This window comes from Arvicanthis niloticus, chromosome 25, assembly GCF_011762505.2.
Source record: "Arvicanthis niloticus isolate mArvNil1 chromosome 25, mArvNil1.pat.X, whole genome shotgun sequence".
NCBI classification, from domain to species: domain Eukaryota; kingdom Metazoa; phylum Chordata; class Mammalia; order Rodentia; family Muridae; genus Arvicanthis; species Arvicanthis niloticus.
Genome location: NC_133433.1, coordinates 36,624,079 through 36,640,399, shown reverse-complemented (window position 1 = coordinate 36,640,399; position 16,321 = coordinate 36,624,079). Strand labels below are relative to the sequence as shown.

Genomic DNA, 16,321 nt, shown 5'->3' with positions numbered 1-16,321 from the left:
ATAAATACATCCATTTTAAATTGAAGCAACTAAAAAAAACCCAGGATATTATCTATTTAGAAATAATTAGATGACACTCTTAAGTTCAGTTAACTGTAGACAACCTTTGAGATATAAAACAAAGTATGCAATATTGAACAGCCTCAACTTAGGAGATATTCTTTTCCTTTTGGGCAAACATGCCCAGTTTAAAATTCTGTATCTTGACATTTGTACGTTCCTGACTTACAGGGTAGAAACTGCAAACACGTGTTAGTTTCTTTAGCATTGTTTAAATATAGGTTTAATGGGCAGGAAACATGAAACCATAACTTGAATTGGAGTCACCAAGGCTCTGACCAGGAGAATTATTGTTAGGTTATGTGTGGCACTTTAGAAAGTCATACTTAAAGCCACCAATCATGGAGTGATAGACAGCTTCCACCGCTGGGCATTCGACATAAAATGGAAACTGTATGCATTCACATATTCTCTCCAAAATACACACTTTTCCTGGCTCCATCAGTTCACAAGTGAGCATCTGAGGATATCAGCCATTATGCCTCTCCTGAAAGGAAGGTAAACCCAGGGAGCGTACATCTAGCTCAGGTCATGTGCAGATCTCTGTCCATTTATTTTCTCTCCAGACTAGATCCAGTCTCTAAATGAAATTCCTGCTGCCAGCTTTGGCAGCCAAAGCATTCTGTATTCTATTTGTTAATGGCTTGAGAGAAACTAATCATCACACCTGACATTTCATTCCAGAGAAAGGAAAGTGCTCAAACACGCACTGCTTATTTTCTGTTAAAATGTATATTTGCTCAAAATAAAGAGATCTAGAACTTTTTATGATAAAAGTGTGCTACAAGATAAATGTATGTTCATAATTCACCTACAAATAGAGCTTAATTCTTATATTTTGGTTGTGAGCTTAGCCTTTAATAGAAGAGCCATCTCTCTACCCTTGTGCTTCCACCCCGGTATTCAAGAGTGAGTAAGGCACTTAAAATATCCAGACAGGGGGTTCGAGGGAAGGCTCAGCAGTTAAAAGCAAAGGCTCCTCTTCTACAAAATCTGGGTTCTATTTTCAGCGCACCAAAAGAAGCTCACAACCATCTGTAAACTACAGTCTCTCTTCTGATTTTCAAGGGAGCCATTATCTGTGTGTTACACAGACATACATGCATGCTAAACACTCATGTACATAAAAAATAATGTTTGAAAAGTCCAGACAGAAGCAAAAGTATCTATGAAAAAAGAGGACAAATTTGAGAGCAATATATATTTTTCTACTCTGTGTTTGTTATGATCATTTCTTCATAAGCTACAATAAGAGCATGACAGGTAGATATTTTTAGCTAAGTAAAGTCAATGCATTCAGTTCACTTCTTAAATCTATGTAATGTCTTACATAGTCCCAGATAGAATAAACCTGGAAGACTAGTTTTATAACCCAGACCTGCATATTAATACAAAATAATTTTTATACTCTGAGTAATACATTAAAATACATATATTTCTAATTACTGAAGTTAATTATTCTTATTTTTCTTCACAATTGATTTTGTGTCATAAGTATGCTTACTTTGTGAGGTTTGGATAGAAGTGAGATAGTGATTTTTGTGCATTTGAAACAAGAGTTTCAGAGGCTAAAATATACAAAGTTATTGTGACTTGATTAACACATACTTAAGCAGGAACCTGGGTGTAGAATAGGCAGATAAAATTGAGGAAGGTTCTGTGCACTTTGCAGGCAACAAAAACTTGGTATAGACCCATGGCAAGTATTTGTGTACTTATCAGGTATAGACAAGGAGTGTGGTTAGAACTACAATAACATGAGGGAGATATTGTCACTTGGGAACCCTTCTTAGGTACATAGATGAATGAGGACAGATAATGGATGCAATTCAATAAATTCATAATTAAATATGGTTGGTGAGAGACAACAAAATTTCTCCAGGGTTCTCAGCCTAAATACTAGAAAAGTTATGGTGGGGAAGCCAAGGGAAAGCATAATTCTCACACAGAAACCAGAAATCCAAAAACAAACCTGAGGGCCCTGAAGAACAAGACATATTTTGGGAAACACAGGTTGCTTGGCCTATGACAATAAGAGATTGTCAGTAAGAGTTTACAAAGTATTCCACACGTCTACTTTATCCCTAGGTATGGATTATTCATGTCAACACTTCAATTTTGACCAACATCTGTCTCAGTATGTTTTGTTTCATTTACTTATCTGTTTGGTTTTATTTCCTTTATTTATTTTTTATTAATTATTTTTCTTATTTACATTCCAAATGTTCCCCCTTTGGTCTGTGACTGTCTCAGCACTTAAAAGTAACTAAGAAGTAGAAAGGAGAAAGAAAAATAGGAGAGGAGAGTGAAGGTGAAGAGAGGTGACAAGGTCGTAACTGCAACACACTAAACAGTTGTGACATCAGGGCAAGCATTATGTTGATGACCAACTTTAGGTTTCAAACTTTAAGCAGAAATGTGTTTCAGAGAACTATAAAGCACAAATGGACTTTCAAATGTTAAGGGCTGTAAAGGGTTTATTTATGAAATTACCTGCTCTTGTAAAAATTTAAGAAAGCTATTGTTTATGCAAGGGAAAAGTCATAAGGTCAACTCCTAGTCACCATTGTTTCTGTTTCTGTAAACAAAACCTTGTTTTGTATGAGAGGACCTTTTGCTTGCAGGAGAAAAAAATGTAACTTTGTGTTTCTTGCCTGTATTAACCCCTAACTGCAGTACCTGGGCACTGCATTCAGGAATTATGAGACTCCAGAGTGACCCAGCGCCAGGATATGAATAAAAACCTTTTTGCCGTTGTTGTTAAGCTTTATTCTTTGTTAGACTGGTGAGTCACTAAATGACTACAGACATGTAATATTTTAGAGCTCACCCCAGGATATTGGTTTCAGCTAGTTTCACCACTTTTCTTTCCTTCCTTCCTTCCTTCCTTCCTTCCTTCCTTCCTTCCTCCCTCCCTCCCTACCTCCCTCCCTCCCTCCCTCCCTCCCTCCCTTCCTTCCTTCCTTCCTTCCTTCCTTCCTTCCTTCCTTTCTCTTTTAGTTTGTTTGTTTGTTTTGCCTGCCTTGGGACCCTGGAGGTATCCAGAGTAGTGGATAGATAATCAATTCCTGAGTTGGGGGGACCATCAGGATGTTGTTGGCCCTTGTTGAAAAACTGAGATGGAAATTGGCTGTTTGGTATATGAATAAAGATGTCCATCAAATGCCTATTTGTCTGAATCCCACCTGACTATGTGAATGATCTGTCTTTTTAAGTTACTTTTTGATGGATCTGAGTTTTGACTTTTGTCTATAGGTTTGTTGCAGATACAGGACCAGGAGCTAGATTAAAGAAGAGCACAGCTGTGGTGCACAGAGCTTACTCGATTGCTGGTGCATCTTTCAACTCCTTTCTGCAGTATCCTCTGCAGAGCCAGGGCTCAAAAAGATTTTTTTCTTCTTATCTCTAAGACTTCTTTGTTCAAAACTTACTCTGGTCCCTCTCTCTGGTCACACATTCAGTTTTTTTTCTTTAAAACATGGATTCATGTATCTTTAAGGTATGGATAATATTTAAAAAGTTGTTTTATGATGTTCTAATTAAATAAGAAGCTGGCTCTGGAATTAGGCTATGTCTACCCCTCTTCTGAAGATTGTTTAAAACTTTCCTCCCAAATCTGTGCCCTGAATCAGATAGGCCACCTGACTATGTCAGAGAGAAAGAACAAAATCAAAACCAAAGCACAACCTATTCCCAATAGGGGTGATTTCCACCAATCTCACACTCCTTTTAAGTTTTATTTAATGGTCTAAAACATATGCTAAAGTACCAACCTTATCTCAAGGTTTGTAAGACTATTGTGTCAATTTCCGGTATCTATTTCTTCTATCTTGTCTTTAGTGCCTGAGATTCTCTCTTCTCATCTCTTTTATTCTCTTGATGATGTATAAATCTGAGGTTCATGTTCAAGCTTCTAAATTTTTTATTTCCAGTTTTACCTCAGTTAGGATTTTTCTTTAGTGGCCCCATTTCCAGTTTCATGTTTTAAACAACTTTCTTTTGCTCTTTGTTAGTGTTTTCATAGATTTAATTAATGAATGTATTCATTTTCTTTTTAATATCCTCCAGTATATACATAATAGCTATTTTGAAGTACTCGGTTTTTGTTTCATCTCCATTACATTTCTCAGGCCTACTGTGGTAGAGTTGTTGGACTCTAGTGAAGACTCATCATCCTGGCTAGTATTGATTTTCTTTTTATGGTGGTGTTAAAGCCTATGGATTTGGTATGATTGTAAATCTAGGTTTTAATATCAGATCTTTGTTTTGTTTGATGGATTTCTCATTCTTTACTTTATGCCGCCATCCCTAGATCTTAGGAAAGAGTGGTAATTGTAAGTTACCTTGTAGGGAGTGCTTCTGGGTCCCTGCCAAGTGTGGGCATTTTGAAGTACTGGGTCGAATGTTTTTCTATGAATTAGGAACTGGCATGAAGGAATAGGATCATGCCAGAAAAGTATGGGTATGGGAGAGTTCACAGGAGGAAGGATAATTGGGTTTGCCAAGAGAATCTGTGAAGTGCCCATGAAATGAAAGAAGAGAGTAGAGGGAAGCCTCAGCAGGTTGTCTTTTAGAGGGCACGGGATGAGGGTAGAGAGGGGATGAGGAGAATTTGGACTGCTTATCTAATTCCCTGTCTGGGGTGGCCAATGTGTTGCCAGAGATGGAACCCCTTGGTGTTGATGGCTGAAACAAAGGGATAGCAAGAGTGAAGAAGGCTGTAAGAGATGTACATAGTCTCCTGGGAATGAGAGCAGAGAAGGAGAGGCAGCATTGGGTCTTCTGTAACAAAGCTGTGGAACAGACAGAGTATTGGAATTTGAGGAGGAGAAGAAATAAAAACTATTTACCCAGTTTTCTGGTCTGTATGGCTAGCAATTTCAAGGGAGAGGGTACCTTAAAAGTTTGTGGCTGAGACAAAAAGATGTGATGGGAAGGTATACATTTATGCATGAAAATATAATTTTTTTATTTCTTAATAGTAGAAACATTGATACATTTTATCCAATACTCCTAGTTTTTAGAGTTTAAATAAAATTAAATAAGTGGTGTCCCTGCCACATAATAAAGTAATTAATAGATTTCTGCTTCATTAAAACTCATTAAAAATATGCTCACTCTGGGAAGAAATATCACTGGCCTGGTAGGTGTAAAGCCCTGGTTGTGATTCTAACTATACACCCAAATAAATAAATGCTACATTTCTAAATTCACATGGTTATTCATGCATATATTTTTCATATAATGACAATAAGAATTAAACAGAGGAAACAACCATAAAATGTTCCTGTAATCTCTGCTTCTTTTTGGAACATTCTTGTCAGTGCTATGTGATATTCTGAAATGCTTCAGAGTTTAAAGATTGTAATTCTGAATCAGGATGTTCAGTACATAATAAACACGTGTTGTCTATCTCTGACAAAAATAACACTGTGATGTGTTAGTTTATATCATGGGAGTAAATGGCATGGAAAAAAACTCGATTTGCTATGAAATTTAAGAAATATTACAGCACTGAAATACATATATTTGTATGTATATGTGTAGTGTATGTACATGATGTACATGTATATGTACATGTATATGTATATCCACAAATGGATATCTTAAGTCAATTGACACCAAAGCAAATATTTGTGTGACATTGTACGTAGTTACTTGTTTTCATCCTCACAGAGGAAATAGACATAATTTCTGCAGCATAGCCTGTGAGATCCCTTGAAGAAGACTTTTAATTAGTCTTTACTGAGACAATAAGTGAATTGTAAGTTAGCTCTTGAAACTGAATTGATGCAGAAATCTATTATGAATAAAGTTTTATTTGTAACAGCTTGTGACTACTGTCTTAACAAGTATAATTGATTTAGTAGCTAAAACTCATTATTGTGCTGAGATATTAGGAAAATAAAATTAATCAGTCATGTGGACTCACACAAAATTTTTTGGAGAGAAACTATGTTATAGAATTGATATAAACATCTATATAAGATAACTGCCTATTTTTAAAAGAAAATAACTAAATGAAACAAATGACCACTTTTAAAAACAGTCCTTAATGTAAATATCAGAATTCTTAAAGCAGAAATTTTAGAGTCCAGTGAAAAATGGAGAAAAATTAGATAGATTATAAGCAGTGCATACTTAAATAAACAGATTTATGAAAGCAGAAGTATATCTTAAGAAAACTATCATTAAAATTTTACAGGATATTGAAAAGACAAGAGCAGCACAGTGTTCAGTATTCTAAGAATCTAGCATTTCTCAAGAAAAAAACAAAATTGATGTATTTTATTACACTAAACAGCCATAGTAGTATGAAGTTTAGTCCAAATTAAAACAGCAATAAAGTATAAAAAATAAATTAGCACAAATAATTGCTTATAAAATTAAGGGGAAATAAAAAAATTATTACACTTAATTTGTTGAGCAAAAGGACTTTTCTTGACCACATAGTCCATAGATGCAAAGTGTAAGAACAAACAAATCAGTAAATACAGACTATAACAAAGACAAAACTAGACATTTCATCAAGTGGAATTCCCCTGGAATGATAAGACAGGAACAAAGCCAAAGTATGTCAATGATGTCGAGAATCAGTGAGCGCACTAACCTGTAGTAGGAAGGAATGTGCCCAGTGATGCCAGAGGATCAAAACTACTCATAAGGGATTATGGTCAAGGTAAAACATGTAGAACTTTGCAACACAAGAACATTGCGTGTGCTTTTATAAAAACAAGTGGGCCTGGGCAGTTTTGGTACATGCCTTTAGTCCTAGTACTTGGGAGGCAGAGGCAGGTAACTTTCTTAGAGTTCAAGGCCAATCTGGTCTACAGAGACTTCCAGGACACACAGGGTTACACAGAGAAACCCTGTCTCAGGGGAAACAAAACAACACTAAACAACAACAACAAAAAAGCAGGCGAAACATTTTTTTTCCAAATAATGTAGATTCTGACAAAAACTTGCCTTCAACAAATATCACAAGATTAAAAATATCCAGCGTGAAACCATGACAGAAAGCAAAATCAATCCAAAACAATACTTAAAATCTCTAAGTCTTTAGAAATTTTGCCATATATTCCTATCTAGTCTACAGTTCAAAAATATTATTTGGTATCTTTACAAGTGAGTTTTAAATACTGAAAAGAAAAAACTGGCTGGATTCTTATGAGGACTACTAAAGTCAACTAAAGACACATGGCCAAAGGCAGACACTACAACAGGGCAGGAAAGTCTTCTTATAGACCCTTTGCTTATAAAGGGATGCTAGAGGCACACAATGACAAGATGGTAGCTCCCCCAGTTTCCTCTTACCCAGACTTTGGAGGGCCTAGAAGATGTTTCTCACAGTGAAATGTCACAAATGACATAAATAACATCTCTGAGCCCAATGGCAGAAGGAGATATGAACCAACCATAGATAAGAGCCTGTGTGACCCAGTGAGTAGCTGGAATCTGTGTGTGTGTGTGTGTGTGACCTGATCAGGGGATTTATTGGAAGCACACAAGAAGCCTTTCAGAAAGGTTTCTTGGGCTCTGAGGCATCTATCTCAAAAAAGCATAAGACAAATTATCAAACCAATGGACTTAAGAAATAAACAAAATAAATTTAAAAAGAAAGGCAGAAACATTTCATTTAAAAATCTATGTAGGTCGGGCAGTGGTAGCGCATGCCTTTAATCCCAGCACTTGGGAGGCAGAGGCAGGCGGATTTCTGAGTTCCAGGCCAGCCTGGTCTACAGAATGAGTTCCAGGACAACCAGGGTTATACAAAGAAACCCAGTCTCGAAAACAAAACAAAACAAAACAAAACAAAACAAAACAAAAATCTATGTAAAGAAGAGATCAACAAAGCCCCAAATCTGGTATGAAGAATCCACTCCACATCCCGAGCAATACTGAGCATGATAAAAAGATGAAAAGTAAACTCATATACTTATTCGCAAATCTAATAATGTGAGAATGGTAGATGAAAAGCTACAGGTAGAGATCTGAGGTTTCCCTCAAAGCTCTAGGTTAGACTCTTAATACAACTCAGATAAATGTGTAAGCTACCCAACTACTCTGAAAATAAAACAACTTATTAACATGAGCTCAAGAAAGCTCAATATAGTCTTACACACACCAGATCCACTACAATTGTTTATGACAGAATCAGGGCTATCAGTGGCTTTGGTCCCCAGATTTATCATGTTCTCCTTGTCCTGCAGTGGTAGAGTATTCCTTTAAAACTCTCTTCTGTACTTTCAAAAACACGCTAGAATAATTACATGGCACATTATGCTGAAAGATTGAGCTCTGCTCTCCCTGTTTTATTCAGTTTCAAACAGACTCACCTACTCAAGTCAGTCCCCGGCACATACTGAGAGAAGCGGGCATGCAGTAGGGGAATGAGCCTGAGGTCACACCAACGCTTCTCCCATCGCAGGCCTGGAGATGTGGGCCACGAGGAGCAGGAAAGTGTGTCCTGAAAAGAGCAATATGTTCAGAATGTTGGTGCATCCATGTGGTCTCAGACTTATTACTCAGAGATGTTGAATTTTTCTGAATGTTTTGAACAGTTTTATAAGACTAAGTAGTCCCCATGTGTCAGACTGGAATTCTACTTCAAAATGTTATTAGCAGACATCTGTGAGAAGGCTAAGAAAAATTCACCTAGTAAACACCTGGAAATTATGAGTGAGAGGAAGAAATGGATGCAAGTGTGACAAAATAGAATCTGTTCAAGAATGGAAGAAGTGAGCAAAATTACTACCACAGGGAAGCAACAAAAACTGGATAGAAATGAAGTTATTAGTTTAATTGGCCAAGGGCTTTTGAGTGCCTGCAAGTGTCTAAAACTACCATATTTGCAAATACCTTTTCAAGCCACAGTATAAATGCAGACTGAGCGCATTCATTATGAATCATGTAAATATTTCTCGGTTAGCAATCACTGCTGCAAGTGAAATCTCTAACATCCTGTTCTGGGAACTCTTGATCACTGTTTTCATTTCAGTTTCAAAAATTTGGGTCCCTCTTATATTGCTTTTATGTCATATCCGTGACTGCTGCTTTAATAGTATGCGTGCTTCTGATTTTAGGAGGGTTTTCTAAAATACTTTCTGTAATTTAGGAGATTATACTATAATTATATAATTTGCCTCTCCTTTTCCTTCCCTTCAAATTTTCTTGTGTGCCCTCCATCCTTCCCTCACTCAAAAGCATATCTTCTTTTTCTTAATTGGTGAGTGTGCATGTGCATTTGTGAATGTGTCTGTGCATACATATGTGTGTGTGCTTAATTATTTCTAAACACACAAATGCAGCTTGCTTGTTCATATAATCTTATCAAAATTTATATGTTCTCAAGGCTGACATTTTGGTATTATATAATCAACTGATGTGATCTTCCCAAGGAAGACTATTGCTCCCGCTCTCAGCGTTCTTTAGTTACCTGAAATTCTGTATGTAGGGTGGAGGCACCATGAGCTTCCCATGACACATTGGTATGCCAAATGGTATTTTGCCTCATTTATTGAAGAAAAATGTTTTTGAGTAAATAAACTCTTTTATTTGATAGTTTTCTTGGCTCTCAACATAAAGAGCCAATACTAGTTGTATGTTGAATTCACTTTGAATAGAGATTTTTGTTTTCTGTCTAGGCAATGAGTCAGACAATGCAGAAAGTTTTATTTTACGGTATACTTGAAACTAATATTATCTGAATAATGTTAAAAATTACCTTCCATTATTAATTTATTTTTATTGGCTAAAGAACAACAAGAATATTTAAAAGATACTAAGTTCACGGACTTGTTTAAAATACCAGAGAAGTTAGAGTGACAAGTCACACAGAGGTGCCCATTTTGGGGATTTTTGAGGCCTTTACATCTAGAATACCCATTCTATATTTGTTGGTTGTTAACTGTCCTGTGACAATAGGCAATAGTGTGTCATGGGTAATAGGCAACATGGCAGTTCTTCTTTATTTCATTGCTATAAATAACAGTGTTTGATCTTATGCTATATATCACCGATTTTCAACATATAATAAAGGCTCAGATGGATAAAATGCAGCCTGAGTTTGAGGGGTCACATTCCAAGACAGAATTGGACTCCTCCAGCTAGGAATCTAAAATTTACTAAATATTCCATTTCCATTGGCATATGGTCAAGTCATTTAAAATGTCTCATTGGTCTTGTTTACAGTGTGGCCTAAGAATATTAACAACTGATATGATTCTAGTCAAGAATAATTTAAAAGATGCTTAAAATATACCTCATCATGAAGCTTCAGGCTACTTCTACCATCTCCAAAAGCCTAACTGTAATTATAAATTTACTCAAAACATCCAACAGATCAGAGAACAATATATTCTGAAAAATAATGTGGACATACACACACACACACACACACACACACACTCATGAGAGGGAGAGAGAGAGAGAGAGAGAGAGAGAGAGAGAGAGAGAGAGAGAGCTACAATACCAGGGGTGGCAATGTTATCTAGGCTGTCATGCCTCTCACAGTAGTCATATTTCATTTGACAAGAATCCCAACACTAGCCATGAGAAGTCTCAGTTTGAATAATTAATCTGTGAAGCTCAAGTGATTCCTAAAATAATATAGCCTTCTGCTTCCCTTATTTCCCTCCCAGAGGTTAAAAGTAAGACCTTCATGCTGTAAATGTATGTTGACACAGAACTCAAGCGTATAATCTGAATCCAACCTGAAAACCTCCTCTCTGAGTTCTAGATATCATGGTACCAAAAGGTTCTATGGAAACTTCCAAGAGAGGAAAGCAAACAATAGTCCTATTCAGTTGTGACACCTACTACCACAACAACAAGCATCACAGCAAGCTATCTTTAAGGGTGTAACAGTGGCATTCATAAATTTGTTGTAACTAAAAGCTGTCTAAAAGCATTTAAGATCCACTGAACAAGAAGGAAATCATGTCTACTCTCTCTTTCTCGCTCTCTCTCTCTCTCTCTCTCTCTCTCTCTCCCTCCCTCCCTCCCTCTCTCGCTCCCTCTCCCTCCCCCCCCCCCCCCCCCGTAACAAAAAGGCTATGAATTTAAAAGAGAGTATGTGTCAACACGATAGAGGTTGGAATGCTTAAAGAGAAGAGGGAAAAACAATGTAATTATATTTTAATGAAATCAATAATAAACTTTTGTAGTTGACAAAGTTATTTCTAAACATGAGGCTTACAAGAAAAAAATTTTACAGCCTCACAATTGTATTGCTATTGCTGCTTCTAATTACTATCTATAATATTTTCTCTGAACTACTTAATAACTTTATAACATTCTTTTTCAAGATAAAGGCTTGCTTATCTTACTGAGTGAATACCAAACACTGTGTTCAGCAGCAGTAATGAGTCATTTTATGGAAATTGGGAACATGGGGAGCAGCCATATTTTGAGGCATAGTCTGGTCAAATACACAAAACTTCCCAATTGATCATGTTAATCCATCTACTTTCCTACTGTCAAATGTCATGGGTACACTGCCAAAGAATAGGTATGATTCTTTATGTTCTATGCCAGAGGTAGGCAAGCCTATATCAAGAAAAGATTCTGTGTACATGGACATCTCTTAGAAGTTCATTTGCCAAGTGACCCATTCCATGACAGCCAGGGATCATCGATTCATTCCAACTAACACTTCTTTGATTCCACAGTAAACACAACCATCACAGCACATTACACACTCAAAGCAGATGTGAAACAGTGAAAATAATAGTCCAGAGTTTTTGTTGTTATTTCATATTTTGGTCATATATTTTTGTAGATTATTTAGCAATAACTTCTCATATTCTATAAATAGTAATTACTTTCTTTTCTTATCATTTTCTATGAATGAACAAGATGAAAAATATGAAAAAGCATTAAATGGTTAAGGTGATGTGATATGGAGGATGATGATAGCCAGTAAGTGGGTATGATATTTACATGACAATTTTAGGAGATCTAAAACTATATTATCATTGCAACTTGATAATTTATAAATTAATATAAAAATTAATTTTTTAATTTTTTACCTATTTGTAAAAGATATGAAGCACATCCAACTTCAACTTTTAAAATGAACAAGTCTGATATAGACTCTACTATGAATCACAGGGTTGAATATTTAATCCTACTTAAAAATAATTTTTTCTTGTTTTAATCATGAAAATACATATTTTAACTCTTCTTTTGCTATTGATTTTCAGTTATTTATGGTCACGTAGATAGTGGCCTAGAAAACAATAATTATAGTTCTTTGAGAATCATATTTCTCAGAAATTTACTCTCAATTTTAAGAATATTGTTTTCTAAAATATTAATGAGATACATGTAACAAGCAGCATTTATTTACTACATACTTTGCAACAGAATTTTCTTCAACAGTTAGAATATGTCACATGATGGCTTTGAAAACAATTAAATTGCCAATATAGAATGATATATGGAGCAAAATATCAGTCCAGATGCTTTTTAACAAAGTTGGCAGAGAAAGCTGACTCTGATATGTAAGGTCAAGGAAATGTTTTCAAAGCTGTGCTATTTGACTATCTGAGTAAACATTTTACATTGAACAGGGAAGGAATTTCTTTACTTAACCTCCAGGGAAAGAAATTCAGCAGCAGGGTTTGGCTCAGGAGACTTACTCTCAGAAAAAGAAGGGAAATTTGTGTTTTTAAAATCAATGACATTTTATTTTTGAAGGAGTAAACATTAAAGAATAATAACCTAATTTTACACATAAAGCATAAGTTCTCTGGGGTTTTTAGTGCTTTCATAAAATATAAAAAGGACTTTTCAACAAAACAATATTCTAGTTGCTCAAATTTTGCTCGAAAAATAATACATAGATATTTAAAATGCCATTCTGAACAATCTCTCTGTTTTAAACACTAGTTAAATCTGTGAGTACAGAGAGTTCATAGTATCGCTTCCTGTGTTGAGGCTTATTCACACAATGGAGGATAAACTGGGTAGAGCCAGCTGCACTCAGGTCTGATGGTAGAATCAGTGCATGCCCTCAAGAGGAACGGCAGCATGTTTGCTTTGTAGACTCCCAACTTTCTGATCACATCTGTGTTCAGAGATTTCTTTTTTACATTAAAGTTAATTTTATGTATTAGTTTATAACCCTGGATTTAAAATTCTGGGGAACCCATAATTAACTACTCCCTAAGATACCCCATATAGGAGCCTGATATAGCTGTCTCCTGAGAGGCTCTGCCAGAGCCTGACAAATACAGAGGAGAATGCTCACAGCCAATCATTAGACTGAGCACAGGGTCCTCAATGGGGTCCCCAGTGAAGGAGTTAGAGAAAGGACTGAAGGAGCTGAGGGGTTTGCAACCCTATAGAAAGGACAAGAATATCAACCAACCAGATACCCCAGAGCTCCCAGGAACTAAATCACCAACCAAGAGTACACATGGAGCAACCCATGGCTTCAGCTGCATATGTAGCAGAGGATGGCCATGTTGGGCATCAATGGGAGGAGAGGCTCTTGGTCCTGTGAAGGATTTATGCCCCAGTGTAGGGGAACTCGAGGGTGGGGAAGTGGGAGTGTGTGGGTGGGTGGGTGGAGGAACAGGCTCACAGAAGCACGGGAGGGAGGATGGGATAGGAAGTTTGGGGGAACCCAGAAAAGGGATAACATTTGAAACATAAATAAAGAAAATAAAAATATCCAGTAAAAAAATAAAATGAAGAACAGAAAAAAAAAAGAATTCTTTCAAATTGTAAATGTGCTTCACTTGAATTAGCACATCGGTTCTTCTTGTTTAGCTCACCATTATAAGCTCTCGTTACACTAAAATATATCTAGCAATGTAATAATATATTCCATTATCAGTGCTAAAAATAGTAATACAATGTAAGTGAGCCTACCGTAGTATGGAATGTATATGGCATATGGTATTCTAAATTCTATATAAATGTCTATGCTGGAAACAGCCAGGCTGCAGAATTAGTAGTAATTATTATGCCATAATTAAAGCTTTCCAAAGAATGACTTATTTTCATTTAAAGCAATAGAATGAACTTCATTCTGACTTCTCTACTTGCCATTACTCCAGAAAAGGTCAAGGACTTAAGACAAAAATCTAGATTAAGAACATGACCAGGCAGCTTTCTCCAGCTTCTAAGTAGATTAGATACTTTTACTGCCCTAAGAACATAACTAATACAGACATTCTTATGCAGTGATAAGTTTTCTGAGAAAACCTGAAAGACTGTAGAATGCATAGGATGATGCAGCCAACACTTTAGCAAAGATATGTTTTATGTCCTCTACTGGTCATCCAGAGGACGCCTGTCTTGGTCTTTCTACTAACAAATCATACAACATACTTTAACTGAAGGTTAGGTGCCTGTGACTCTCAGGCAAACACTTGAAGGAAGCTTCTAGCTATGAAAGGACACAGCTGGTCACATCATCAGCATACTACATGAAGATAATGGGCACCAAGGAAAAGATGTTGAGCAAACATTTATAACAGTGTTATGGGATTAAATAAATAGAGCCAGGAAACTCAATGAAAGATTATCAGTGACCTAAGACCCTGGATGCAACCAAGCAACACACACACACAAACACACATTCATACTTAAGCACATGCAAACACACATAGTTTGTTGGGCAATGAAAGGCATTTATATAACAAAAGGACATTACTACTTCTCTGTGTGCGTTTTTTTTCTCACTTGAAAACCAGTTTTAAATGACTCAGAATTTGGAGAGACCAGTGTTTTGAGTTTTAACTATTATTAAAAAAAATATTTCAGTTGTGAATAAAATTAAAAGATTTAATGAACTATATCCATATATTGTTAGTTTCATGAGAGCCTTATATTTCCAGAAATAGCAATTGTTCTTAAAACTGTTTCTCATGAATAAATGTGTTGTCACTTAAGTGACAGCACATGCTAGTGAAGATGTAGAACAAGAATATTCATTATTGCTTATGTGAGTGCAAAATTGTACAATAGCTCTGGAAATCAATCCACGAGTTTCTCAGATAACTGGGAATAGTTCTACCTTAAGACTCAGCTATACCACTCCTGGTGGATACTCCAAAAAGATAGTCCACCATTCTACAAGAACACTCGCTCAATTATGTTCATAACAGCTTTAGCCAGAAAATGGAAATAACCTAGATATATCTCCACTAAAAAATGAATACAGAAATTGTGATATACCTAGACAATGGAATGCTTGGAAAACAAGGACATCATGAATATTATGGACAAATAGATGGAATTAGGAAATATCATTCAGATTGAGGTAACCCAGACCCAAAAGGACATAAATGGTATGTACTCATTTATGAGTGGATATTAGTCATAAAGTATGGGATAATAATGTTATAATCAAGAGATACAAAGAAAACAAATAATTAGACCCCAAGGAAGTATGGTTGAATCTTTTTTCAGAAGAGGAAACAAAAAATATATCAGAGGTCAACAGAAGGAGAGAACTGGGTAGAAGAGGGGATGAGGAGGGGAGCAGGGTGACCAGGAGATAGATCATAGGTAGGGAGAGCAAGGGAAAGAGAAGGAAGATGGGGTGGCAGCAATATCTAGGACATGTCAGAGACCCATGATGGGGAAAAGCTCTAGAGAATCTGTGGGGGCAACTCTAGCTGAAATTCCTAGCAGTAGCGTATATAGATTCTGAAGTAGCCACTTCCTGTAGCTAGGTAGGACTCCCATTGAAGGGATAAGGACACCAACCCACTCACAATGCCTTTGACCCAAAATATGTCCTGCTTATAAGATATCCAGGAACAAAGATAGAGCAGAGTCTGAGGAATGGCCAACCAATGACAAGCCCAAATTGAGACCCATCCCACGGGCAAGAACCAAATCCCTGACACTAATAATGATATTTTGTTATGCTTCAGACATGGACGTAGCATAACTGTCCTCTGAGAGGTTCCATCCAGCAGCCAATGAAAAAAGACTAAGACTCACACCCACACATTAGATGAAGTCTCACAGAAGAGTTGGGAGAAAAACTGAAGGACCTGAAGAGAACAAGGACTCCACAAGAAGACCAGAAGTCAACTAACTTGGACCCTTGGGGATTTCCAGAAACTGAAGAACAAATACAGGCTGACCTAGGCCTCCTGCATATATGTCGCTGATGAGCAGCTTGGTCTTCAGCAGGTCCCCCAAACAATTGGAGCAGCTCTCCCTCAGCTTGTTGCTTTACTGCCTGTAAATTCTGGGCCCGTAAATGCACTACTTTGGGTGGTCTCAATGGAAGAGA

At 36.6% G+C, this 16,321-nt stretch overlaps 1 protein-coding gene across 2 annotated transcripts in view; it reads right to left on the bottom strand.

Moving 5' to 3' along the window:
• The window catches only part of Sntg1 (syntrophin gamma 1), a 728,479-nt gene that overhangs the window by 180,583 nt on the left and 531,575 nt on the right, over window positions 1–16,321 (bottom strand). For both annotated transcript variants that reach the window (XM_076924411.1, XM_076924412.1), the window contains exon 11: window positions 8,397–8,527. In XM_076924411.1, the coding sequence (XP_076780526.1) occupies window positions 8,397–8,527 (131 nt within the window). The remainder of the gene's footprint in view (window positions 1–8,396; window positions 8,528–16,321) is intronic.